Genomic DNA, 27884 nt, shown 5'->3' with positions numbered 1-27884 from the left:
GCTTTTCTAACGGCCTCAGCAGATTTTTTTTGTTCAACTCCTACTTTCTGTGCTGCCTTGTGTTGTTTTTAATGCGTCATTGCAAATATTTCAGTCTTCTGATTTCTTTTGGCAACCGTTTTTTTTCTCATCAATTTTAATTTATATTTAGTCCAGTAAAGATCAAACACAGTTATAGACACATCCTTTCATAGGAAAAAAAGGTGAAAATCCCAGAAATTTCCAGATACTGTGGAAAAGTATTTGCCTCAATATACATTTTTTTCTCTATTCTTTTGCTTTTTTTCCATACATTTAAGGTTTTAGATCAACTTCAGACTGAATCCTGTAAATATCAAAAGTCAGCTCAAAGTTGATTGACTTTTCAAAGGTAAAAAGCTGTTCAAATCAACCTCAAATCAAGAAAAAGTTTTTGCCTCCCATTCTTCCTGCCGTCACATGTCGATATCCTACAAAAAAATACAAAATGACTCCATTTTATACTTTTCTCAAGTCATCTTTGGCTTCGTAACCTAAAGCAGGTGTGAAGACATCTGCAAGAGTTCAAGCACACTTTATTAGCACTGTAAAAGTTGTAAATTTATCTAAACATGGCGGCTGATGGCTCATAGACTTACAACTGAACTTTTCTTTGTGCCGCTTTACGTAAACGTGAACTACTGCCTGTCAGAGATAGACGTTCAAATCAGAGAGCTGTTGAGATGAATGAGTCAGTGAGTCTGTTTCAAGCAAACAGCGACGCAGTAATTCAGGCGTTTGCTGACAGATTGCTGACAGGTTTTGATTGTTTGGCTCGTCGCTCGTATTTGACTTGTGAACCGGATTACAGTCAGTTATTACAGGAGGAAATGCAGGTGCAGTGTTTGTCCCACCAGCATGCTTAACGCGGCGATCGATCAGCGCTGCACGGTTCCTCACCTGAGGAGTTCAGCCACTTCTACAGGTCAAGTTCTTCATCTAATTTTTATGAAAAAGTTTGTAGTTTGTCTATAAAACTATATCTTGTCACCTCAACCTAGGCGCAAGTTGGAATTTTTAGTCATTTTGCACATTTGGAGCTTTGTTGTATTTCACCAACATGGGAATGGTACAGAATATTTCTTGGCTGGTTTAAAGCTCATCCTTTTTTTTGCAGGTTTGACTTACTGACACCAATTTTAGAGCCTCACTTTAAATATTTATTTCTAAATGTTGGCAGTCAGTGATTGTTTATATTAACAGCAGAGGTGATGTCACACTGTGTGTCTGAGTGGGAGAACGGCCTATGTGGATCAGGATCTTACAAACTTAAGACAAAAATTATTACAGAAAGGATATTTTTGCCTGTCCCTAATATTCTACAAAAGCAGGGCTATCACAGTCGGCAAGCAAAAGTCAACCACAGATGCCAGTTGTATTTCCTACCATTAGTGGTCGTCAATGTTGACATACATTTACATCTTGGCATGCTATGGAATAATCATGCAGCAGATACACAGGGAAGCCATGTGTATCTTTCTGCTACTGAACAAGCAGAAATAATTTTTAGGGGCGCACCAAGAAATCAACCCTGGTTTTCCTGCATTTCTGAAAACTTCATCAGGATATTGTATGCTGCATGTACAATATTCTGGTTAGTATTAAATAGTTTACAGATGATTTGCAACTGCCTCTAATAACTTGTTTAAACCTCTTATTATTCCATTCTGATACCAAACACAACTGCTCAGTTTGAAGCCCGATTCAGACCAATCCAACTTAAAATAAACTTAAAAATGTCTGATTACCTTTTTTTTTTTTTTTTAGTACCCACCCAGTTCTTTTGAACATCTATGTTTATGTTTGGTTGCTCCAGCCCTCTATCTGCTTTCAGCTGATTGTGTATAACTTGAAGGGTAAGTGGCATTTTGTGACATTAACAAAAATCAACGGGCTAATCATGCGTTCGATCTCTGACCTTCAAGCCGATGTTCACAAGGTTTTTGACCTTTGACCGTGAATGTGTGTCATTTCGTTTAGAATAGCCAAGCGGTCCTGAATGTGTGTTCATCGGCGAGTCGGATAAACCTGCTTTGGAGTAGCAGACGCAGCAGTAAAAGGTATCCAGTTGCTTCTGCTGCAGCAGGTTGTGTGGCTCGTAAACACTGACCTTTAGTGCAGTTGCCCAGAGGGGGGTGGAGGGGCCAAACGGGGGTGGAGAGGGATGTGGAGACGGAGACGGACAGCAGCGATTGTGGAATGTGGGAGACGAATCGGAGAGGAATAGATCAAGAGGGAAAGAAGTGTTGAAAAAAACCAGTGTAGTAGAGAGAGAGAGGGTGAGCAGGCAGCAGAGGAGGAGGGGTGATTAGTGTGTGAGCTTGAGCTCTGATTGGTCTGTATATGTTGTGTGTGTGTGTGTGTGTGTGTGTGTGTGTGTGTGTGTGTGTGAGCTTGAGCTCTGATTGGTCTGTATATGTTGTGTGTGTGTGTGTGTGTGTGTGTGTGTGTGTGTGTGTGTGTGTGTGTGTGTGTGTGTGTGTGTGTGTGTGTGTGTGTGTGTGTGTGTGTGTGTGTACCTCCAGGCCAGTGGGCGGGGGATTAAGCCCGCATCACGTGGTCCCTTTAGCTTCTTTTCCACACACAAAACACACACACAGCTGTTTATACTCCTCTCTCCGGTGAGCAGCGGAGCCGTCAGAGAGCAGCGGCTGCAGGAGTCCGGAGGAATCGGCGGCTCCACCGGAGAGCATCTGTACGGGAAAAATCTGGACGACTAGTTTTGATTTTATTTTATTTTTTTCTTCCTTTTTTCTGGTCAGCTACACGGCTTTCACTCTCTGTCATCCCGCTCTTCCTCTTTCTTGCGTATGTCCGTCCCGGCTGCTCCGCTGGAATCTGGAGTACAGACACGGATCAGCAGCAGAGTGAACACAGAGACATGAGTTTCAGCCTCTGCTGCCCGCTTTCTCCCAATCACTGACAGAAGAGGGAAACATAAGGTTGGTCGGACTCCAGGCTACGAGTTTAAATGTCGCTCTTTTGTGTCAGTGCACTTGATTTAACCTTTGTACTTCCTTTTGTGTTGTGATCACACACTCAGCACTCCTCCATGCCCATTGCATTTTGCAGAAAGGCCATCTCTCCGTCTACCAGGCTGGGAACTTGAACCGACCTCTGGTTATAGTTTTGGGGGGAATTCCATGTTGCTCTCGGAGAGAAACACTCCTGCTCCATAAACACGCTTAGCAGTCGCAGTGCAGTGAGTGTGAGTGCCAGTGCAGATTAGCCTTGATTATTATCTCTGGAGGTTGTGTGGAAGGAAGCTGGAGCTGTTGCACTGAGTTTGGTCATCATTTAAAACAAAAAAAGCAAACAGATGGAACGCTGATTAAATGACACATCCGTATGAGAACCAGATGCAGCTCCGCAACCCCTAACCAAACGTTTCATTGCACCAGAGGAAACAAACTTTCGTCACGTTTTGTTGACGCTGCCGCATCGCGTAAGCCCGAGTGTTTGGCGCGCTCGCTTTCCTCGCGGTTTTCCCGCTTTGATCCGTTATGCAGGCGTGTTTAGGCAGGGAGATCAACCTTACTTCCCCCTTGAATTTGAATTAGCTTCGGCTCACGTCAGTCCTGCCTTCTGCATGGATTTAATCAACAAAGTAAAGATTTGTTTCCATCATTGTTGCTGTCGGCTGGTGACAGAACCCAAAAGGGTGCTTTCGTCTATTTATAGGGAGACGCAAGCAGGCCGGCTTTGAAGATACGGGGATTGTGTTTGTGTCAGTGAGGGAGAGACGGAGGGTGTTGGTTGATGCCTTTCTCAGTGACATTTGCGACTACCTGAAATGTCATCATGGATTCTCGTCGTTTGTGCACAGATGTTGATTTAAAACAGAAAAAGTAACCCAATGAGTCACACCAGACCATGAGGAGCAGCAGATATTGCCGTGCAGCAGCAACTTTCCAGATTAGGTGGTTATCTTGCGATGAATGTAAATAGCTGGTGTGCGGGTCTTAGGTCAGTGGCTTGTATCTTCTGGATCCTGTCCTGTCAGTACAGCGCAATGGTTGAGAGACACACAACAGGAGTGTGAGGTAGATAGAGATTGAGGGCAGGACTATTTCTGTCAGCTGAAATAACTACGGAAAATTGAAAGCAGCCATGCATCAACTGGGTGTGACTTCTCTGCTTTTGTTTAGGTCAAAAACTTATCAGAGAGTTGCACTGGCACTCACACTCACTGCACTGCACAACCCCAGGGAGATAAAAAAAAACCCCAAATAACATGAAAAAATAATTTAAGTCGTTTAAAAAGAGTGAAATGCTCTAAATCGACCAAAGATCGTAATGTAAGACGTCACCGTTCATCTTGCAGGTTTTATTGATGTCGCACTACAAAAACAGAAAATCTTATCAAGTTTTTTTGGTCTTGTTTCTAGTGCAAATATCTTCGTTTCATTTATTTCAAGTATACTAACTTACAAGATACTTTTCAGCAAGATATAGAGGCTTGTTTCAAGTAATTAATTCCTTAATATTGATTAAATAGTTCTTGTTGTATTGGAGGATTATTACATTTATAACAAGATATTTTTTGCAGGTTATAAATTAATCAATCTGCCTATTGAATTTTCGATTAATAGTAAGGAATTATTTCCTCAAAATAAGCCTCTGTAACGTGCAGTGAGAGTAAGACAAATGTGTATGATGACTATGAGGAAAAATACTTCAGTTTTGTGGTATTTAGAGTCCAATCTAAAACTAACATCTACTTGTGTTTTCTGAAACAAGAAAGCTGCTGCTTTATCAATAATCAAACATATTTATTACAGTACAATATCTACGTTTTGTTGAACGAAAATGTGTTTGGAATTGTTGGCTAATAGTTTCCTAAGAGTTGTTCAGTTGTATTTTTCATGCTGATGCAATGTTTAGCCAGTAGGTCAGAGTCTCACAGCAGCAAAAGCTCACACCACACACAAATGACAACTACGCTAAAAGTCACATAGAGGATAAAGGACAGCTTAGAAAGAGGCATCGAACCTGATATCACCATGGGGAGAGTTTCTAACGGTGCAAATTGAATCGGCCAGATACGGATCAGTTGCTTAATTGAATGGGCTTCTAATGTAATAACATATATAACACATGTAGTGAAGCAGAGTTGGACATCAGAAGCACCCATGTTACGGTTGTGACTGGTAATATGGGTGCCTTTGTTGTAATTACGGGGAAAAGGGAAAAAAAAAAACGTCTGACATCTTTCAGCCAGCTGACTGGTAGTGCACAGCCACATGTGGAGCAGAGGTAGCTCTCTGTGCTCCACATAGGGGAGAAAACTCTGGCAGGAGTTCAGGAAAGTAGAACGAACTTATCAGAGAGTTGAATAAACGAATGTATAGAGGTAAAATGAATTCCTCAAAATGAAACGTTAATAATATCTGGCCGTCAGTGAAGGTTCCTCTGAATGAATCGCTTTGCACTGAAGTAGTGACCGATGCACCAGACTGGGAGACTCAGTCTGCAACTGTCGTCCAGATCTGTGCAGGCTGCCTCTCTAACACAGAACACTGCCCCCTTGAGGCAAAGCCTGATAATGACAGCTGATGTGTCCCTGATCATGAGGAATAACAATCCAGGTGTTTCCCCACTCGGCCCCTGATGGAATATATTGCTATTTTAACAACATATTTTTCCTTAGTTGTGTATTTTCACATATTGTGAATCTTTTGCCATACTTCCTACAAAGTACCCCATGTTTTGTTTTGTTTTTTCAAATGAGTGTGCAGGACTTGAAGAACTAGGGCCTTTTTTTCCCTGTTTCCATTCCAGCATAAACACATTCCCAGAAGAAATGAACCATGTGTTGCGTAATTCGTTCAGTGATTGGTGCGAATGAGATTAGTATTTCTTGATCTCGTGTTGCACATCTGTGTAGAGACATGCAAACACTGGTTCCAAATATCAAACTCTAACAGTTCAGCCATATTTATCCAATAAGGAGAAGAGGAAACATGAGCCAGGTTGGAGCATCTCCACTAAGTAAAAGTTGATTTTCTTTCAAAGTAGCAGTGAATGCATAAAATAGCATCATAGACATCGACAAGAAAATAGAGATTAGCTCGAGTTATTAACCCTAATGTGCAACTTTGGAGGTTGTTTGGAAGTAACTGGTTATGACCAACAACCACATCAAGGTGTCTGCTTTGTGACGTGATCTGTATTGTTGTCTGGTTTTAATGTCAGCTCAGAGTTTACGTAACCTCTGCGAATGGAAACAACGTTTATGGATAGGAAGGCATAAAGTTACATTGGCTCTCCATTTTTTCCATACATCTGTTTGGTCCATCAATGCAGTTTAGTGGAAAAATTGTCTAAAATACCAAGTCATTACAGGATCTGGTTGACGGTGCCTGCTTAATATTTTTCTTGATAACAAGCACTGGATTTTGATGAAATGTCAGTAAACAGTCCTACTAGAATGCACCTCTGCTGCTAATAAGAACCTTATGATGCAAAAACACATCGTTTTAAGTAAAACAAAAAAGCTTTATTCACATTCACACGATAGAATGTCACGTGCCAGACTAAATCCGACATTTAGTTTGGAAATCGGGTTTTAGATAATCAATTTTTACTTAAAAGATAATTTAATGAATCACTCAATTGTGAAGGAAAAGGACTCTGAGCTGTCTGATATTAAAACTTGTTTTTTGTTTAAACTGGTAATGAAAAACCTTCCATTTTCATCCAACGACAGAAATTACAGTGATGCTGTTGTTTTATTGATTTTGTGGCTTGGAGTGAACATGGTAGTCTTGTTTTGTTTGCATCGCTGTCATGGCGTGTTCAGCAGAAAGGGTCATTGAGGGTCACGGGGTGAGAGGTGGGGGTAACCTTGCCTGGGGCTAATGTCGCTCTCCAGCGCCCTTCCGTAAACACGGCCTGCCTCATCTATCAGCCGCACATCTGCGAGGTCCAGATCAATTCCCATCCAGCAAAGTCCGCTAGTGTCAACGGGCCGTTGTGTCTAAACTTCCAGTGGGTTACTGAGTTTATTTTGATCGAGAGAGAACAGTCTTTGTGTGCTTTGTGCAAATGAACCAAACACCTGCGGTGGTGTGGGAAACACAAACAAAACCAAAAAGCAGCAAAGAACTTTCCACCTCAACTCAGAGACATTCAATATTTCCGGGATTTGGAAATACAATTATCTATTGACCGGCACATTGGGAGGTATTTTTGTAGAAACTCTGTTTTTGGGTCAGGGGTTGGATTTAGGACTAAGGTGTGGATTAAGTTTTGGTTAGGGTTAGGTATGTAATGGTTAGGGTTAGGTTTAGGCTGTAGAAAAGAATGGAAGTCAATGGAAAGTCCCCACAAAGCTAGCCATGGAAACGTGTGTGTGTGTTTTGCTGGGAGCTGAGTGTGAGTTGGGATGTTACTTTATTTTGGTGAGGCTCCAACTGTTGCATTCAGCCATGCAAGAATCCCACTCATGCAGCAAGTTTCAAGCCTGGGCTTTTCCTGACAGATGTTTTACAAAGTATTCTACTTATACCTTTTTAGAAAGATTTTTTTTGCTGCTGTTGTTGTTTTTTTTTTTTTTTTTTTTTGCTCACTTTTGGCTTTGATTTATCTTAAGATAACACCAGCAGATCAAAAACTGCACAGTAATGTATCAAAAAAAAAAAAACATCCCAGATATACTCTCTTAAATCACCCACTTCAGTTTGTATTTTTTGTTGCTTTGGTTCAGTTGTTTTGTTTTTGCTGTATTATATTCTGTTCATGTGAGTCCTCTGTCAGCAGAGCTCTGCTGGAAGGATGATGAATTCTGCATCGGGTTACATAACTCGATTCCCCCCAGCTGCCTTCAATTGCAGAGGGATTTCTTGTGAGGTCTTTTATTCATTTCTGTGGTATAAATCAGTCTTAGATGGAGAAGAAGGTTAAAAAGTACAATGTTTCCTATTTTCCTGGTTTATGTTTAGAAGTAAAAACCACTTAGGAAGTAATGGGTGTATGACAAGTTGTGGCTCAAGGCTCTTTGTGTGTGCAGTTTCTACCTCTGAGTGAGATGATGGTTGATATTTTTCTATTTGTGTGTTTTGTCAGTGTGTACCAAGTCCACCCAGAAGGTTTTAACTGGGTTTTGTTTTTGGCAAAATAAAAGTTTTGTCATCTGTTGAAGCTTCCACATTTTGACAGATTTGTGAAGTTTGTGAATATCTTTGAAGTTTGACAATTTCTCCAAAAGAAAAGTACTCTAACGTGTTGACATTCAGACTCTCTGAGTCAGCTCTTTGTTGGAAGATCTTTTATGGTCTTTTATGCTCTGTTATATTGGTAGAGATATTCCACAAAGGTTTTCCACATATATCTGAACTTTTGACCATTCTTCTTTGCAAAATAATTAAAGCTTTGTCAGACTGGATGGAGAGTGCCTGCAGACAATATTTGAAATTTCATTTGTACATTGGTCTGTCATGATAACATATTTTTCTGGACGATAAATTGTTCCATAAATTATTGCGATAGACGATAATATTGTTTTAAGATCATTTTCAAACATTGTGTTGATAATGGCATAACAACACAAGACCAGCAAACTTTCATTTAGTAAATGACGGTGAACTCGGAACTGGAATATGTTTTAATTATCCAAAATAACACAACAACCCATAATAATAAATAAAATTGAAATAAAAACAACATTCACCAAAACCGAAAATGAGACGTTTGATGAAATATCTGTAAACAATATTCCCCTCGAAAATCTATCAGAACGGAAAGTTTTGAGCACATTTTAATTCATTATTTGATTGATTGCTTATTGCAACAGGCTTATTCATATTGCTTGGTTGCAGTCGAATTCTGGACTTTAACTAGACTTGTTTTTTTAACACTTTAAGATGTTTTGATCCAAACTACTTCATTGTGTCTCGGACTGTTTCGGGTTGTCATCCGACTGGAAGGTGAACATCCATTGTCTTTTTACAGCTTCCCTGTCCCTACTGAAGACAGGCATCCCCACAGCATGATGCTGTCACCACTATGTATCATTGGGGGTTTGAGTTATTTGGATCCTCATCGGTTTTCCTCCACACACATAAAACTTCAGTTTTGTTCTTAGTTTTATTCTTGCTTGATCTCTTTAAATGGGACAAAATAGCAGCAACAAAAAAAACCTGATTGATTTAAAGTCGTCATGTTAAAGTATTTGGTCATAAATGTGTTGAATGTTATCACAGACTCTTATCGAGTCGACGTCTCTCCATGTGGGAGGGTTTATTTTGTCTGAGAATGTAGCTGAGCTACGTGTCGCTTGGCTAATCCCAGCCATCTCTGTAAGTGGCATTTGACCGGAATGAGCTGCTTAGTGGCATTTGTCAAACCAAATAACCCCTCACCCCCGTTTTTACCTTCCTCTCACCTACTGAGGTGACATCAGTGAGGCTGTAAACCACAGAAGGAGTCACTTGTGGAACTGCGAGGACGAAATTGCAACCTTGTCGTGTTGCTAAAGACAGAAATCAGTGGGATATGCTTCTTTAATTCTTTCCTGCTTTCCTTCAAACCATCTGGCAGCATTTTCTTAGCTCCACCTCTTCCTAATTCACTACCTGATTACTAACAGAAGCCATCAACTCCTGGACAATCTTTTTTTTTTTTTTTTTTTTTTTTTAGATTTTCTATTTTCTTTTTATTTTCCTTTTGGCAAAGCTACAAAGCCTTTCCTTTTTTTTTTTAACGAACTTGCAGCAACTCGTGCATCCTGCAGAGAACTTGTTGTCATGCCAGCTGACCTGAGAATGAACAGTGGGAGTAAACCAGCTCCCAAACTGGTCAAGGCCTGCACGTTCTCCCCTCTGAATGACCTGCACGTACTGGTGACGTGTGTGTGTGGGTGTGGGTGTGTGTGCGCATGAAACAAAACCTCCGCTGTTGGGACACGGCATCAACACAATGAAACGTACCTCTCTGAGGGCCGATTAAAGGGCCTGTCCCTTCCTGTTCGACGAGCGCACAGCACGATGCTGTTCGTCTCATCTGCCAATGACAGACGAGTCATTATCTTGTTTGCTGTTTAATCTGATTCTCCTATGCCTGGCGTTTTCCATTACTCTGGGTAGGGCTGGGCCCAGAGTAATGCAAAACAACAAAATCTGAAAAAGTATTTTTGGTCTGGTTTCCTGGGTGTCTGGTTTCCGGTCTGTGTATTAATGTACTAGACAGAACTAACTTATGAGTACCTTTTCAGAAAGGTGTAGGAGCTTGTTAAAAGTAGGGGCTCAACGATTGCAGTTTTCTGGCCGACCACTGATCTGTGAAAATCCTGACTTGTCAATTCCAATTTTGGCCGATACTGTTTTTTTTTTTTCTTTTGTCTGAAAAGTTACTAAAAACAGTGATAAAGTCTTTAATTTGGCAACAGCAGGGTGGTAGATGGAAGAACCTGTAAACAGCATAAGTATCAGTCATGCACTCCTCAAATTTGTATTTTATAGAGGAGCATGTAGAGAAAAACCAAAGTTGTACAGCTGCAGTCACAGGCGAAGCTCATTCTAACTAATGGTACAGGTCCCTACATTTGTTTACTGTTAGCAATTTGGAAAAAAATCAAAGAAAAGCTCCACAGTTTGTTCAGATTTTAACGTGACAAAATGTGGAAAGGTTCAAGGGCCTGAAAAATGCTTGTTGATCACTCTTATTTGCACGTAGTCTTTGCACTTGAAATAAAGAAGCAAATAAATGAACTTAGAAAAATGCAGTCTGGCACTTTTACTCCCAGAAAACAAATCTCTGAACTGTTCTGATTGCAGGATTTGCAATCCAACATTGTTGTAGTTCTGCTCTTCTCACCTCGGATCCTTTGCTCTGAGAGAACCGATAGCTTGTTATCTTTGAGGTAAAGCAAAGCATATTCTTTAATGTCTCTCCTTTTGGCTTCCAGGTAAAGGGGTCGAAGCGGCAGCCACAGGCAAAGCGGCGAAGGTGAAGCAGACATGAGTGCGGACGGCCATCAGGCGGTGGTGACCACTCCTCCGCCGCCCACCGGCGGCACCAAGGAGCGCTATTTTGACCGGGTCAACGTCAACGATCCAGAGTACATCAGAGCCAGAAACATGTCGCCTGACCTCCGGCAGGATTTTAACGTTCTGGAGCAGAAGAAACGTGTCACACAGATTCTACAGAGCCCAGTAAGTGCAAAGCAGGAAACGCGGACAAGTTCATCCAGGCTACGTCAAGATGCGGAAATGTATTATTAGGGTTGCACCAATAAATTGGACCCAAACTCCTTACTTTTGGGAGATCAGGACAACATCAGCTAAGTGGTTGTTTGCTGGGTCAGACCCCCACGGCCTTGTTTTGGCTTTACAACCAGAGCCGGTGAGGTGAAAGGCCTCGGATGTGCAGCTTCATGTCATGTAGTTCAGAAAGCTGTAATAAAAACACTTTCAATGTGATATGTGCTCATTAAAAGTTGTTAGTCATCATATAGGTCCCTCATGAATTTTATTGTGGCGGGGAAACATGTAAGCTCACACTGGAACTGTGATTAATTATTAAGGAAATGGACTGGAATGCTTCGGCTGCCACAGGTGTTTTACTTGGTGGGATTTGTGTGCCCTGCCCACGTCTGTGTGCTTCAAATTCCTCCACTGAGCCAAGTACTCGCCTCCAGGTGTAAACATTAGGGTGAAAGTATTTATTTAATTGCCCTGTTGTGGCTGACTGAAGGCTATTCAGAGCAATGTGAAATACAGGGTGTGAAATATAGTTACGCTAAACTAAATGTTTTTAAGTGTTTTCCTACTTCATTTTCCGGTTTAACCTTCAAACTGCCGGCAGATGCAACTTAAAACCGTTCGCGCCACCTGCGAATACTTGAGCAATCGCTTCTCGTTTTCTCTCTCTGTTCCGTTACTCTGCCCTGATCAAGACATGTCTCAATCAGTTCCAGCAGCGACTGCATCACTTGCGCCAGTGTGCAACCGTGTGTGTTGATGTTGAGAAACTGGCAGCAGAATCGCAGCAGTTCACTGAAGCCGCGATGAAACCACCAGCCGCCACGCCCCCGCTCAGGCTCGTTGTCGAAACTCTGACTGCTCAAATCTGGTCGTGTTTTCTCATAATTAAGTCACTTTTTGATTAGAAATATGAGCAAACACAATAAATTTTGCTCTCTTGAGCCTCTGATGTGCCATTAGCCAGCCTATTGCCTTCCTGTGCAATTCTGCTCCATTCTAATATTTCTTCAAAGCTGATGAAGTGTAGTCTGATAAAAACCAGACCCATATTCTAGGCTTTGCTTCATTCAGAGGGTCTGGACCCTTGGCTGTTGAGAAATGATTGCTTTCTGCAGGCGTCTCTTCTGTTGAAGTTTTGATTTTTACCCAACCACTAACGTTTGCCTGTGATGTTTGTAATGCGCCAGTTTGACACTTTGAAGCTTACCGGAAATTGCCTGGGCTGTAAGCAACTGTCCTCCAATGCAAAGAGAGACATGCTGAGTCGAATAAAGATGGCGGTTAATGACAATTCAGTTTTTGAAAGTGTGGCCGACACAAACTGAATGACTTTGTTCAGTCCCTCCACTGCCAGTTAAAAAAACTACAGGCAGACTACGATTCTAAAGCAGCGCAGAAAGTTGACGTCATCGTTCACTTCTTCTGTTCACCCATTGGCTTGGTAATCCAAGTAAGTGGGATAAAGTCCAGATGTAGCAGGGAGATTTGAATCAAGTGGAATTGTGCAAGAAGGCAATGGCCGGGCTAATAGAAGAGGATTTCTTCAGTAGATTTTCTACCAGCAAACACAAGTTGTGAACAATGATGTTGATTTTCTGTTTTAGAATTGTAGTCTGCCTTCAGTTTTAGCATGAAGTGAACAAACCAGTTCAGTCCATGTTCCAATTGAATTGACTTTGACAACAATCTGGTTCAGCTCGGCACATCTCTCTTCGCAGTGGACCGTGGTTGTTTACGCTGCAAGCTTCTTATCATCCAACTGGCACGTCACATGAATCAAGGCCAAATGTTAGCCATTGGATAAGATTTTAAATTTCAACAGAGTCTACGCCTCGGGGAAGGAGTCGTTTCTCAATAGCCAATAATCCGGACCTTCTGTACAAAGTGAAACGTACAACAATGTGCTGGTTTATTAACTTGTGGTTTTGCTGGTTGAGAGTTACGGCTGTCGTTGTAATTGGCAACCGTTCGAAAAACTTTTAAAATCTGTTTCCCTTTCATTTGCCTTTTTGAATTTCTTAATCCTTGCATCGCATCACTCTAACGTCCGCCCATTGGTCCTTGTGTACTGTGACATGTTCACATGGCTCACGTAAACACAGCAGGCCATTATGCTGTTCTGTGCGGCGCCCTTTGAACAGGTGCTTGGGCATTTTACAACACGCCCACCATCCTTGGATATTTGCTCTGCGGTATTGACTTAAGGCTCGTCTCCCACTGAAGAGCGTGTAACCGTTCAGAGCTGGACAGCGGTGGAAGGTGTGTGTGTTTGTATGCATAGTTCTAGTGACGTACTGTGAATAGCGCCAGGGACAGATTTACGGCTGTGAGATAAGAACGGCCGTTGAATGTGGAGTTCACGTCATAGAAAGCACAAACACAGATGCAGTGCCTTGCTAAAGTATTTGCAACCCTTGAACATTTCTGCACACTTTATACTCTGTGTTTTGATTAATTTAAATTTGAGAATTGTGGCATGCATTAATCAGTAATTAGTAGAAATATCTCTCGCTGCCGAAGCTCTTTTGTTTCACCTTTTTACGTTTTCCATTGCGACACAGCTGGGACGCATTTATCTTTATTGGAGATTGTCTTTATACATCAATTGTCAAAGCTCACCACAGATTATTAGTTGAATTTAGATTTGAACTTTGACTAGGCTGTTCTAGCGTATGAATATATTCCAGTGTGGATCTGGTTGAATGTTTAGCGTTATTGTCCATCTGGAGGAAAACCTCTGTGCAGCCCCAAGTCTTTTGGCCTGACTGGATGTTTGTGTTTACCCGTTCTTGCTCTGACTTTAACACGTAATTACTTCTCTGCACATGCTCAGTGTGGTTTCCTTGAATGCCAGTCTTAAAGCATGGGAAAGGGAAAGAGCGCCTTCACTCCCTGCTGGTGCACCAGGCACGCAGCAGAGCGAGCAGCCGGGTGCATTCGAGGGCGCCGCCCTGAGCAGACAGTTTGCTGGGAAGTTATTGATTATCTGTCTGATCGACCGTCAATAAAATGTCCAGCAAAGCAACCGCTTTTCCATCCTTTATCAGTAGCAGAATGGAGTAGAAAGGTGCTTTATCGTGCCACTGTGGGAAAATTCAGGTGTGAAAAGAGACCTAGATTCACACAAAAATAATAAAAAAAAAATATTAAAAAAAAACCTAAATTAAGAATTTTATACTGTAAAGAAAGGGATAAATTACACCATAAATTACTGTGCTGCTATTAAAAATGGCGTACTTCAATTCATAATTCGGCCTTCTTTGTTTTTTTAGGCAGAGCTACTCAGCTGGTGATTTATGTGAATCTTAAATTTCTATGTTTTCAATTTTTGTATGTTTTCAATTGTCTGGTGTTGGCAGCTCAGATCAGGGGTCTGCAACCTGTGGCTCTTAGAAACCAAAAGGGAAATGTTTTTGATTATGGATGCAACGAGAAATTTACGTGCTTTTCCAATATTCAGACACAACAACGACTTGTGTGACACCGGCTGGATTATGTCTGCTCCTCCATGTGTCCTATTTTGTAGAAAGGGCCGTACGTCATCGGCTGGGTTTCCTCTCCTTTTGTTTTCCGCCCGTCCTTTGCTCTGTTTGTTTCCGCTGTCGTTTTATGGTCCTGGCGGCGGTTGCAGATTACACGTTGCGACCGATCAGACGGCGGGTTTCATTTTGAGCTCAATGCGTTGTAGCTCAGGCGGGACTGGATAAACTCAGACGACTTCATTCACTCCTCTCCTGCTTGCACCTGTGTTTACGTTTTAGAAATCAAAACTCTGGTTTAGTTGTAGCCAAATAATTTTGTCAGGGGAAATTATTTGATGGGTGTTCAGCTGCAACACTTCAAACTGCCGGGGAGTTTAATGTGAAAGAAAATGTGTTTCTGATTGCAGAAAATGCAAAAAGCCTTAGAAAAATATTCGCTTCAAACTTCATCATATAATATAATTGTTTGATTTTATTTTTTTGGGTGACAGACCAATACAGAGTTGCGTATAATTGTTAAGTCAAATTGGTATTTATTTTCATTTAAAAAAAACAACAACTGAGCATCATTTTTCAAGTTTTGCCACAACTTTTAAATTGATTTTTGGTTTGGGCTTTGACTGGGCCATCCCAACACATTAACATGACTCAGTCTAAGACGTCCAATTGTAGCTCTGTCTGTAACGGCTGTTTAACTCACACACAGTGGAATTTTATCCACTAATTTAGTGACTTCTGAAGGAAAATAGACTACACTGCCAATATCTATTTGTAAAAAAGTAATTTGGGTGATTGTGGCTCAGAGGGTAGAAAATCTGAACTGCAATAGAAAGTTGAGAGCCTTGATTCCAGCCTCTCCCTGCCACATGTCGATGTGCCTCTGGGCAAGGCGCTCAACCCACCTTTACTTATCCGTTTGAATGTGTGCGTGCTTGACTGTGAATGAACGAGCGCGGCAGTAGCATACAGCACTTTCCATGGCAAGTATAACTGGAAAAGCTAGTCATACATGCCATACTGATTCAGTCCATTTACCATTTCACTTTCCATGATTCTCCTCTTTGTGTTGGTCTGTTTACCACATGAATATACAATCAAATACTTTGCATTTAGAAGTGACAAACATCAAGTTGCCCATGCATCTTTAAAAAGTCTTAGATTTGTCTCTAAAATAAGGCCTTAAAAATCTTACATTTGAACAGGAAGTTGACCTTAGCCCTCACTTGGTCGTAAAATATATAGGAGTCATTGGGATAAGTTTTACCTCTGCTGGATCACACTGGTGTTTTTTTTTTGTTGTTGTTTCTGGAACTGACAGTCTGACGACTGGACACTTCTCCGCTGTCCGGCCGTGACATTTGATCGTCACGCAAAGACGGCAGCAGGGTTAAATACGTTACTCACAGGCCTTAAATTAAGTCATGACAGGACTTTTTAAATGTTTTGGGTTTTTTAGGGACTTTTTCGTCAGGCAAAAGGTTGTTGTGTATTGTGACTCGAGTCGGTTGAGGCTACTGCTAATTAGCTGCTAATTTACCCTCGCTAGTTAGCTAGCTTTTTTTGTCTCTCGTGGGAAGGAGCAAATTTATCACCAGTTGGTAGCAACTTCCTCTTTATACAGTGGAAGGTCACTGGAAATAACGTCTGACATTGCTTAAGCGCTTTTAAAGATATTTGAGCAATAAAGTTTAGATGTATGAATGCCTTTTGTTTTACTTTGTGAAATGATAAACTAGTCGTTCTTCTTCTGCACCACCACATTAACAAAATTCTGATAATAATCCTTTTATATTTAATCGTACTTCCTGCTAAACATGATCATTTCTGGCATTAAGGTAGAAGTCACAGAAAATGGTCTCTCCAGACTGTATCTGTAATTGTATCTGGTTTGAATGACATCCACATGATGAAATGTGCCTGTAGGGCTTTTATGAGGCTCTCTTACATGGTGTTCTGTTACACAGAAGATTTTTATGCACATGAGTTCATAAAAACAGACTTTATTTGGTGCAGAGACTTATGATGTCACCGTTGCTAAATCAGGGTATTAATGTGTTTTTGTTATATTCCTCAGAAAGCCTCTCTCTATGTTTGTCTTTAGTGGCTTGGGTTTACCATGACTGGGACTGGGGAGAGCGAAAGCCATCACGAGCACCAGATTAAATTTAGATGAAATTGAATTGGACTTGTTCCTCCACATGCTGCTTCTATTTTAAGCACCCTCGCTCATCCTGCTTTTTTTTTCTCTCTCTCTCTCCTTCCTTTTCTTCGTCTTTACATCCGAAGCTCAAACGGTGCAGTTTGTTCTTTGTCCAATGAAAGTGATTTAGTCACAGAGACATTTGCACTTGTCTCTGTGGTACCCCACATGTTCCACGGATGATTTATGGCACTTGGATGGTCTCTGATGAGAATCACCGCCTGTGAAGGAAAAGCCTCAAGTGTTGTTCACTGTGTTTTCCTGCTTGAGTCCTGAAGATCTCATCTGATAGAACTTTAGTGGTAGAAGATCCTGCAAAGCGTCTTTAAGCATTTCCACATTTCCTCTCTGAGCCAGGCTTTGGCGGTCGGGTCTCCCTTTGGGAATTTCAGGCTGTTGAAATTCCAACAGAGAAGCAATTCCTTAAACTTCAAAAGTCTCCCCTGTCCTTCAGGAGAGCTTAAGATGCAGAAGATGATTTGTTTTTTGTTGGATTGTTTTCATTATTTGTCATTATCATTTGTTATATTCTTGTTTCCAAAGAGCATATGAGTTATGCATGCATCATTATTTTTCATGTTGTTTTGCATGTTGGGAAGCTGCAAATCTATCTCCCCTCAAGGGTATTAAATGTACCATTGACCTCTGATGCTGTTTTTGGGGGTTAACTGGAAGTTGTGAATAAAGTCACGTTTGCATTCAAAGCCAACTTTTTTGTGTTTGGTAGAGATCAGATAAAGATTAGAGACATAAGCTTTGCTTAGACGGTTTGGGAGTCGAGTTAGTGACGGTTCAGAAGGTAAAGATGTGACGCATCTGTTGGTAGCACAACAACGTTTTCTTGAAAAACCTTGCCAATGCTAGGTTGGGTTTGTTTTAGATGTTTTGCTTAAATCTACGAAAATTTTAAAAAGTAGTGAATAAATGTAATTGACAACATTATTATTATAGCTGTTATAGCCAACAGATAAAATCATTATAGCAGTGTGATAAATATGTGTTTTAAATAGAAGTGATTTGAACATTTTATACGTTTTCTAACTTCTGTGTGAAGACGATGACACTGTGGTATTTTTTAGAAAGGATTATCATACTGGAAGAAGAAGAACAATGTTTTTTAGGATCAGATTGTTGCCTTCATTTTGTCAAACTTACTTTTTTTATTATTTCAAAGGTCGATATAAATCTATCCCTCCTTTCCCCCTGTGATTTCTGCGCTCTCCTTGTAAAACAGACAGCAGAGAGCTGTTGCAGATTCAGCCTCTGAGCGTTTTCACCGACGCACACTCTGAAATGAAACGGGGACGATCAATGCCATTGGCAGGCTCGCTTGTCGGCTCCTCTCCACTTTTTAACAGTGTGATGTCGGAGGCCTGAAGAAGCAGCCTTGTGTTTATGTAACTGGGAGACCGTGTATGAAATTACAGGCCTGGTCTCCCCTCAGACTGCTTGCCGAGTCGGAGTGTGTGTCCTTGTCTGCGGCGCTTTTGTCTTTTCTGTTTCGGGGCTTTCATGTGGAGCCTGCCGTTCCTCCTTATCCGTTTTACTTTATTAGAGCATCTTAAGGATGCCAGATAATGGAAATTCAGGTTGGTGTGCTCCTGAAGGTGAACTGTGAGGCATGTTTGTTGGAGTGAGAATGAAATGAAAGTCTTCTTCAGGCGTTTTCCAGGTCTGGATAAGTCTGGAAAAACACCCACATTACAATACAGGTGGGTCTTTATTGTAACATGGATAAATGATCATAATTTAATTGAGTGATAATTATCTTTAGGATTTAGATTTTTTTGTTTTCACAGTGAAAACTCCCAAAACCATTTGGTTTGTCAGAATTGCCGTGTGTGTGTGTGTGTGTGTGCACACACACGGGTGTGTGCGCGTATGTATTTGTTCACCATTTGTTCAATGAGACTGTTAAATATTAATATATTTGAAAATATGATTAAATGCAGTTACTGTGTGCAGCTTAGTGATATAAATCACACTTCTGAATAGTGTCACAAATACAAATAGGTGTGTTTTTTAATAGCATAATTTGCGTTTGCAGTATTATATTGTGTTATAACATAATATATTATATTAGCACTAAAATAATATATACTGGATTGGCTGTATTGCAAACCCCAGCCAATAGCTTGTCATGTAGCATTGCAGCTATGCATTGCATTTTCCAGAGCTGCAGGAGTTTTTTTATATTTTAGATATGACTTAGAAAATCACTCTGTGGTTCGCCAAATCCCCAAATACACTTTATACCTCTGTTTTCAAAGCGCTACCATTTCAAAACCACAAAAATTTGATTCCTTAGAAAGTGTTGGAGCTCCAGCGTGACTGGAGTTTTCTCCAGCTGTTTGATTCTCGAATTAGCACGTTATTATGATGATAGCACTCGACATGAAGACATAAATGTGTGTGTGGCTGATGTAATGCTGAAGCTATCTAAAGTGACACAACCTTCATGGAAGAAGCAAGCAGAGACGCGTCCGACTGGCTTCAGTTCAGGAAAGTAAAAGTAACAAGTTTCTTTCCCCGAAGAACGACGTGCAACTGTTTTACTGTCAGCAGTGAAAAGAAAAAAAGAGGTTAGCAGGACAGGAGAGAGCAGAGAACGTGCAAAAAAAAATAAAAATTGTTTTGGTAAAAATAAAAAAAGTAGGGATTCCCACTCTATCGCCTTTTTGTCATTTAAGCAAAGGCAAGACCAACACAAGGTTTCCAGTCAAGTGAAGTAATGAGGACTCATAGCAGAACATCAAAACAGCACATAATATCAAATTGAGTTTTTCTCTTTCACTCGACTTTACGTTTTCAACATGACCACGTTTTAATGCCTTTGCTCATTTTAAAAGATTAGCAATAAAGCTGAATATCCATTTCCTTATTGATCTGATTTAACAAGAGTGAACAAACCTGCTTACTGTTGCGCTTCAGCCAATAATTTGACTCTGGCATAGGAACGGATATTATTTCTGTTTGCTGAAATGACGTAACTTCATCTCTCATCTGACTTTCTGGTTTTGCCTTTGAAAGGAGCAGATGTGATGAAAGGCTTCAAAAAAAACCAAAACATCACAGCTGTCATGTGATGTTGTTTTCACTGCTACAGATGTGCGTCCGTGAGTGTGAGCGACACGATGTTGAGGGGTCGTGGGGGTTGGAGGGATTCTCTGAATTATTAACTATACGTTCCACTTTATGTTCCTGGATTAATCTGTTTCGACGAGAGGAATCTAATCCCCGCTGTCATAATCCCTCCGAGAACGCGCACGCACATATCAGGAACCAGATGCTTAAACGCTTCTTGATGTGTGTTGTCATGGCGCCTCGCATGGTTTCTGATTGGTGTCACTGCAAGCTGATGCAAGTTTGAAAAGTTTGGTATCTGAGTGTAAAAAACAAACAAACAAACATGCATTTTCTCTATGAGTTTGCACATAGTAATGTTTAGTTGTTTCTTCACAAATGAGAATGTCTTCAAAAGGTCTATTAATATCTCCTGACCTCATTTCATGCAGAACTTATTTCTGTGAAGTCGTTATAGGCTTATATGTTCTCAAAATGTCAGTTCAGAGTATCAAAGCGTATTAATGAAAGGTTGAATGGAAGAAACCTTCACAGAACCAGAGGTTCAGTGGTCCAAACTGATCCTTTCCGATCCAAGTGACGAGCAGTGAGGCACAGAATCCAAATGATTACCTGAGCTGCCATGTCATCTGCTGGTGTTGGCTCATCAACACCTGACCAGAACCACAGGCTAATCTCCTCCTTTCAAAACTCTCTTGCTATTTTTAGGTAATTCTTTTCGAGCTACTAGAACCAAAATCTTTCCTTTGGCTCTTCTTGAAGACCCGATGCTGTACAAATAAAATTCGACTCAGAATCTTCTGGTGTTTTCACACCTTCTAGTTTGGTGGACTCAGTTGAATTGGGGACCAACAATGCAACATTTCTAACATTTTCAGCTGTTGTGGTTCGTTTTCACACTGCACTGTCAAACGATCCAAACCCTGTGAAAGACCTTTCTCCTCCCCGGCATGAGGGGAGGAGAAAGGTCCAAACAAACCGGACTTTATAGACAAACAAACCAGAGTTTAATTCAAGTGGACTAAACAGGGCTGGTGTGAATGCGCCCCAGACACCAAACGAGGCTTGTATTTGTGTGTCAGTTGCAAATTGTTGGCGTGTAATTATCACAACTTGCCCAACTTCCAATTCAAAAACCTGTGTACAACTTAATGGTTGGAAGTTTCCCCTTTCCAGAATCAACCAGTCAAATCTCTCATGCACACAAACAACTTTTTTTGTTGAGTCACAGACTTTCATTGCAAACTTTTCAAGTTTTTGCTGGTAAAATTGTCTCATAAACTCTCACTCAGCAACAAAACCTGCATTCGCAACCAACCGGGCAACTAAGGCAACCTCACCACCTGGGACGGAGGAATGTCTGGCTGGTGTTCAGGACCAGCAGCGATGTGTGGACCGTATGAGTCCCGTCACACTCGGGCTGCTCTGCTTTTAACAAAAACACAGAAAGAAAAAGGGGGGCGGTCTCTCCTGAGGGGGCTTTCTCATGAGGTTACTGGAGGGATGAGTGAGCAGAGGAAAGGGGAAACTAACGGGTTGGACTCGTTTCTGTAATTGCACGCAGCTCTAACTGGGAGCATGTCATCTGTTGCGTTAGAGGCGAGATGAAATGAAGGCATGGATATTTGATGTTGCCATAATGGAGGTGATTGCACGTAAAACCGTCATGACCTGTTTTCTAGTGTTTTCTTTATTCCACCTGTGCCTTTAAGACATTTGGAAAACCAAAGATGTCTTGGTTTGTAAGCTTCTGATTGGTTAATTCACACTTGTGATCATGTTATTGATCAAGCTTAAAACTGTGTTTTCTGTCAGCTGAGGATTGTTTGGTTCATCCTGCAGCATGATTGCTATAATTACAGTAGCATAATTTCCCTCACAAGTCTTTTCATCCTGCAACAGGTTTGGTATTTAATTTAAACCTCTTGGTACTTGCATGTGAACATTTATGATAGTTGGAACTACTTGTTGTTAAATAATTGGATTGCCATTCATCATTTTGTCATACTCTTAAATGTAGCAGCAAGGAACCTTTTTGTAGTTGGAGTGTTTCCAAATTGTAGCCTGGAATTTTAATGGATAGGTGGAGGCGCAGCTGGTGAAAACCTCAATAAACGTTGAGCCAAATTTAGTCAACATTAAGCAGCAGCTCAAACAAAGTGATTTCTGCCCAAGATTATGTCTACAGACCAGGAAATGGCAAAAAAAAAAAAAAAAAGAAATGTGTGAAAAACGTCCCAGAAATAAAATGGAAAGTGTGAACTGCTGTAAAAGAGATCTGTTTTTTTATTTTTGTAAGTCAGCAGCAGAGAACCTTTTCATCCTAAGCTCTGCAGTCGCCTTTTTGGTTTTCAATGATATTTATGAACAGTCAGGAGCTGATCTGGACCATGAAGCTTAGTTTGAAGAATCTCGATGGAGTTACCCAAAATGAAGTGTGTGAAACCTTAAATGTTGTAGTGGATTGCAGTAGCATAATCATAAAGCTGTTTCCACCTGGGTAATCCCTGGCATTGGTCACAGCTTTAATGACATTAGCAGGTAAACAGAGGCTGGTGCACCTTCCTGAAAGTCACAGACAACAGATACCTGCTGTGATGTTTTGTGTTGTTACCTCTACAGTCTGGTCTTGCTTTGATTTTCATATTCCCCGACAAGTCTCATAATTGCTCTATTGTTTCATACTTAGCAAAAAAATGATCAGAAAACCTGCTCTGAAACGTAAAATCTGTCAGTGCTGAATGGTCGTTCGGCCAGCTGTTTGTTTTTGCTCTTACATAAGACACTGTCCACATGAAATGCAGTAAATGGAGTCCCTGAACTCAGCAGATAAGTGTGGCCTGAACATGAGGATTAGCAACAAAGACACGCACGCACATTCACACGCATAAGCCAATGGCAACGTAGAAGAGTAAGGTAGCCTCTCGGCCAATCCTGACACGTCTTGTTGTGTGGCCAGCCAATGCTGATCCGACTGACACCCACGGAGGATCTCTAATCTACGATTAAACACATCCTGCTCAGTCGTCCTGTTGGACATGGTTTCTTTCTGAATGTTTCTACTTTTTACCGCCATCCTGCCTGCGAGGCTCCGCCCCATCACGTTTCACCGTCCTGTCCATGTATTCGTTTTGTATTTCCAGTTTATAGCTCTCTGCACCAAACAGACTTTCTTAAATTAAAGAAGAAAAAAAATGCTAATTAGGTCCCAATCAATAATCGGATCGATTATAATCAATCGATTATTGAAACAAATGAACTGATTTAGTAATTCATCAGTCTCCAGAGGTAAATGTAAATCTGCACTACATTTTTTATCAGATTAATCGGTTGTTAGAATAATTGTTAGTCGCTGCCCTACTTTTAACTTGAAAATATTCATGTTTGAACATTTACCTAAAAAAAAGAAATTACAATATTTGTTTCAACCTCCCATCCACAACTCTGTTAAAATTAAAATAGCAGTAATTTCAAGTAAACAGAGTCATTAATCATGTATGTGAACATGGGCAAAATCAACGCCTTGTGAAATATTAATGAAATAATAACTAACCAGCACTGTTTCTGTGCATGTGTTGTTTCTATGGGCATAATGTGCCCATAAGCTAGCAGAACACCCACAATGCTTAGCAGCGCTGCCACTCTGAACACTGCTGTCTGAAGAAGAGCTCGCTTTAGTCACTTGTTTCAGTCTTGCAATTAAAATGAAAAAAAAATACATCGACGTTTTCATTTTCATCCTCAATTTTCTAATTGGACAAAAATCTAATAATGCTTAATGCATTATGTGGTTTTAATATTGTTTCATTTTTAACAAAATGCACTCCTAAAAAACATCTTCAAGTTAAAATTCAGGTTGAACTGGACTTTTTAAAACAGAACAAATCATGAAAAGTACTTTTGTTTCATTTTTTTACTTCTGCATGTAAAATCAAGGTAGGATAATACGCCAAATAGAAAAGTTGTTTAAAGAGTTTGCATTTATTCAAAAGCACCGTATGTTGTATTTGTCCAGTTCAACAGCTCCAGATTGTGACATGGTGAACCTTCTTTATGCTCATATTTTTGACCAAAGTCCCATTAAAAAAAAGTGATTGTGAAATGGAAATCGATGTGTGCAAATTTTGTAATTGTAGCCAAATCTGTGAAAAAAAAGTAGCAAAGCTAGCCCGGTTTCACTGAGGTGTCGGCGTTGAAAACAGATTTGAGAGAACACAAGTTTCACTCGGCTCGTGTGTCTTTTTGTCTCCAGGCCTTCAAAGAGGAGCTGGAGTGTCTGATCCAGGAGCAGCAGCGGAAAGGGAACAACCCGACCGGACTGCTGGCCCTCCGGCAGATCGCTGACTTCTTCATGGCCAGCTCGGTGGCCGGCTTCAACACTTCCCCTCTCAGTAAGTGCTTGTTGTGCTCTGGCCCGTCACCCACAGTAACCAGACACAAAACTTCATGATAGCAACCGCTTTGGATCGGCCTCAAAGAATAAAAATGAAAAAGAAAAACGTCACGGCATCAGTATCGGGAGAACAGGGATCCTTCTCCAAACGAGGGCCTGAGGGCTTCAACGCTCTTAAACGTCCCGACTCCAGACTCCGGAAGAGCCGGGAATACTTCACCGCGTTTTGATCCTCCTCCGGTTTTCGTCCAAGAGTCCATATGCGAAGTCTGCTTCCAATCAGAGCGCAGGAATGCACAGCTAATGCCGAATTAGACGTCGAAGGCAATGTAGCAGTTCATTTCAGATCCTCCTTAACAGATACTCAGGCTGACGGCCGAGGAGGGGTCGGGGTTGAATAACATCGCAGAGTAATTTAGGGTTCCAGCGAGGAGCCCGATGGATCAGAAGATAAAAATCCAGATGTGTCTAGAAGGGTTAGTTCCTGAGTGAAGTTCGTTTTTCTTTCTAAAACCTCCTCATCCATACAAACAGCATTTATAACCTGCCTTTTTTTATTATCTTTTAAAAATTGTTTTCCTCCCTCTCTGACTTAGGTCTGGGCATGGTGACTCCCATCAATGACTTGTTCGGGGTGGAGTTCGCCTCCATGGTGAAAGGCGAGAAGCTGACGCGCTGTAAACTGGCCAGCCTCTACAGACTGGTGGACCTGTTCAGCTGGGCCCACTTCGCCAACTCCTACATCACAGTAAGTAAAACACACACACACACACACACACACACACACACACACACACACACACACACACACACACACACAACACACACACACACACACACACACACTACAGCGCCTGCCGTATGCGGTGAAGACGAGAAAAAAGCCTCAACATAGATAAATCTCTTGTAGGAGTAGCAGAATCTCTCAGTGGAAATAAACAGCTTTTATTTGAGTATGTTCAGTAAGTGGGGGAAGAAATACATGTTAAAAATGTTAGGGTTTTTTTTTTGTTAACAAAACTGACCTGCAAATTTAATTGCATTTCTTATTGCAGCTACTGTCACATTAACTCTGTAGTGCAGGGAAAATAAATAAAAATTAAAAAATGCCCCATTTATGTAGTAAGATTTGTGGAGAAGCCATTAATGATGGCCACCAACAATTATTTCTAACATGAGATCTTTTTTTTTTTTTACACATTTTTAACTTAAAGATTATGGTAATGAACTAAAATATTTAGCTATTTTCTGGCTTTTTATTCATTTTTACCAAGGTCTGATTGAGTGACTGAAATGCCCACGGAGCAAATGGACTCAGTGATTTAATGCTTACAAATATACCACCAAATATAGCTGGAAATATGAACTTATGGCTATTTCTCAAATCTTTAAATCATGAAAAAAAAAAAAAACTGTTTTTATTTCTGGTGTTTAATTGGAAGAAAAATCTGTGAACTGCATGTTCCTTGAAAATATCTGAACAAAAAAACATAAGCGCTCTTAGCTCGCAGTTATTCATTTCAGAGCAGCTTGTCCGAAGGAACACAAAAAAAGGAAACTAGATTTTAGAGAAATTCACTCTTTGCTTTATGTTGACATTTTTTCAAAAAAGACCAACATCTGACCTTCTCGTTTCCCCGTTTAGGGCCGAGTGAGTAAAGAACAGGACCACATACTCATCATCCCCAGAGGTCTGTCATTCGCTGAAGCGTCTGCATCAAACCTGGTAAGAAACGTTCAGGCTGCTGCAGCGTGATCTGCTCTCTAGTTCTTACTGCTGCTCTGCTGCCGATGACTTGAGAAATGTGAGAAATGTCAGGTACGCCTGATATGAATCTTTCATTTACAGAAAGTTTCCTCTGGGTTTATCTGTATTTGTTATGTTCGGAGTCACTGGCCCCACTCGTGTTGACGCAAGGTGTTCCCGCATCCTTCAAAAGTCTTAAATCCATGTATTTGTATTGAAGGCCTTAAAAAGTCTTAAATTAGAGAAATATGTAAGCTGGCTAATCGCAGGTCCTACATTTTGTCATGGCAGGACTATCTTGTATATTCTTATTCTTACTTTTCATGTGGGACTTTTAAATCTTGAGTCACACGCAAACATCTGCGTTGCGTTCTGACTTGAGGCGGTTTAGGCTAATGCCAAGTAGCTGCTAATAAACCCTTGCTAGCTAGCGTTTTGGCATCCGGCATTGGTAAGTGTAAATTGTCTCCAGTCGGCTGGACAGCGTTGGACTTTGCCACTAGCTCACTTCTGTTGCCAACGACGCCAACATTCATTCTGTGCTAAAAGTGAGGACGAGTGCACTAAGTATGCAGTTTTGATTTTGTACATTTATGTCTTGGATTTAAATTCAATTCATGAGGGCCTTCAGAAAATTCTTAAAACATCTTAAATTTGAGTTGGTGAAATCTGCAGAAACGTGTGACACTGGAAAATGTAGCTTGTTTTTTTTTTGTCCGTCATCAGATACAGCAAACAGGAAGAAGATAATTTACCTCTGGTTTGGGTTCACAGATTGTTTGGTGTCAGTGTTTTATCTCAAACATCAGCGTAAACAGTCAGGTGTTTATTTGTTGGCTTCTGCTGCTGTTACTCTGGATTTCTTGGACTTTTAAGCTTCATTTATTGATTCAGTCTTGCATTTGAGATTCTTCAAATCACCCAGCCTTGGGAAAAGAAGTGCTGCTCTCGTCTTGGTAACAAAGGTCTGTTATTGCCCTCACCCTTGAACTTTGCTTCCTCCGTCTGACCTGCGGAACGGTCAGACGCCAACACAGATCACTGATTGTGATCTGTGTTGGCGTTTCTTCTGGACAGTCAATCTTTGTAGTGACTGGAAAAAGTTGAGCTCCAGCGTGTCTCGTTCCTTCTTTTCTCGATGAGATGCAAAGTTTTTACTCAGCAAATTGTGTTGAATTTGATATACAGAGAAACATTTGCATGTCTAGTCGGTCTTTTCTGTTCCGCTGCCTTCATGTTGTCCTTTCTTTCTTATAATTCCTATGTTAATTTCTTCCATATTTCCTTCTTCCCTTCCTTTAATTTTTCTTATTACTCTTCCTATTACTTCCTTTATTTCAGTGCTTCCTTCCATGACGCGTCCTCACTTCCTTCATACTGTCCCTCCTTCACTCTTGGCTTCCTTTCTTGATTCTTGCTTGCTTTCACAAGGCCTGTCCACTGTAGCTACACATGACAAGAACATAAAGCATAAATAATTCTAGAAAGTTGAACCTTTAGCTGCCCAGTCTATTGAATTGCAACATCAGTGTGCAGAGTACTGCAGCCGCAAAATGCGACCGGGTCGCAGTAATGCTGCGTTCATGGGAGAGTATATTCAGGGATTTATGGCTCTGCATATTGAGGATACAGTTGAGTCAATGTTAAACTAGCTGAGTGCTAATGTTGGCAGAGAATGGTGAGAACATTGTGCCATCACCATAAAAAACAGAAGAAGAAGAGAGCTGATCGTAATCTCAATTGTTTTAGGAATGTT

The 27884-nt window shown here is 40.9% G+C and overlaps 1 protein-coding gene across 6 annotated transcripts in view; it reads left to right on the top strand.

Annotated features, from left to right (window-relative positions):
• Positions 1-27884, top strand: part of add3a (adducin 3 (gamma) a) — a 75100-nt gene that overhangs the window by 26321 nt on the left and 20895 nt on the right. For 2 of the 6 annotated variants that reach the window (XM_055041080.1, XM_055041075.1), the window contains exons 1-5: positions 2421-2960; positions 10925-11171; positions 24241-24379; positions 24978-25129; positions 26027-26107. In XM_055041080.1, coding sequence (XP_054897055.1) covers positions 10977-11171; positions 24241-24379; positions 24978-25129; positions 26027-26107 — 567 coding nt within the window. In that variant the 5' untranslated portion in view covers positions 2421-2960; positions 10925-10976. Of the gene's footprint in view, positions 1-2420; positions 2961-10924; positions 11172-24240; positions 24380-24977; positions 25130-26026; positions 26108-27884 lie in introns of those variants that run through there. The other 4 variants (XM_055041081.1, XM_055041079.1, XM_055041077.1 and 1 more) reach the window with 2 other exon arrangements.

Source organism: Poeciliopsis prolifica, unplaced genomic scaffold, assembly GCF_027474105.1.
Source record: "Poeciliopsis prolifica strain line A6 unplaced genomic scaffold, Auburn_PproV2 SCAFFOLD016, whole genome shotgun sequence".
Lineage (NCBI taxonomy): Eukaryota > Metazoa > Chordata > Actinopteri > Cyprinodontiformes > Poeciliidae > Poeciliopsis > Poeciliopsis prolifica.
This window is presented reverse-complemented; position numbering and strand designations above follow the sequence as displayed.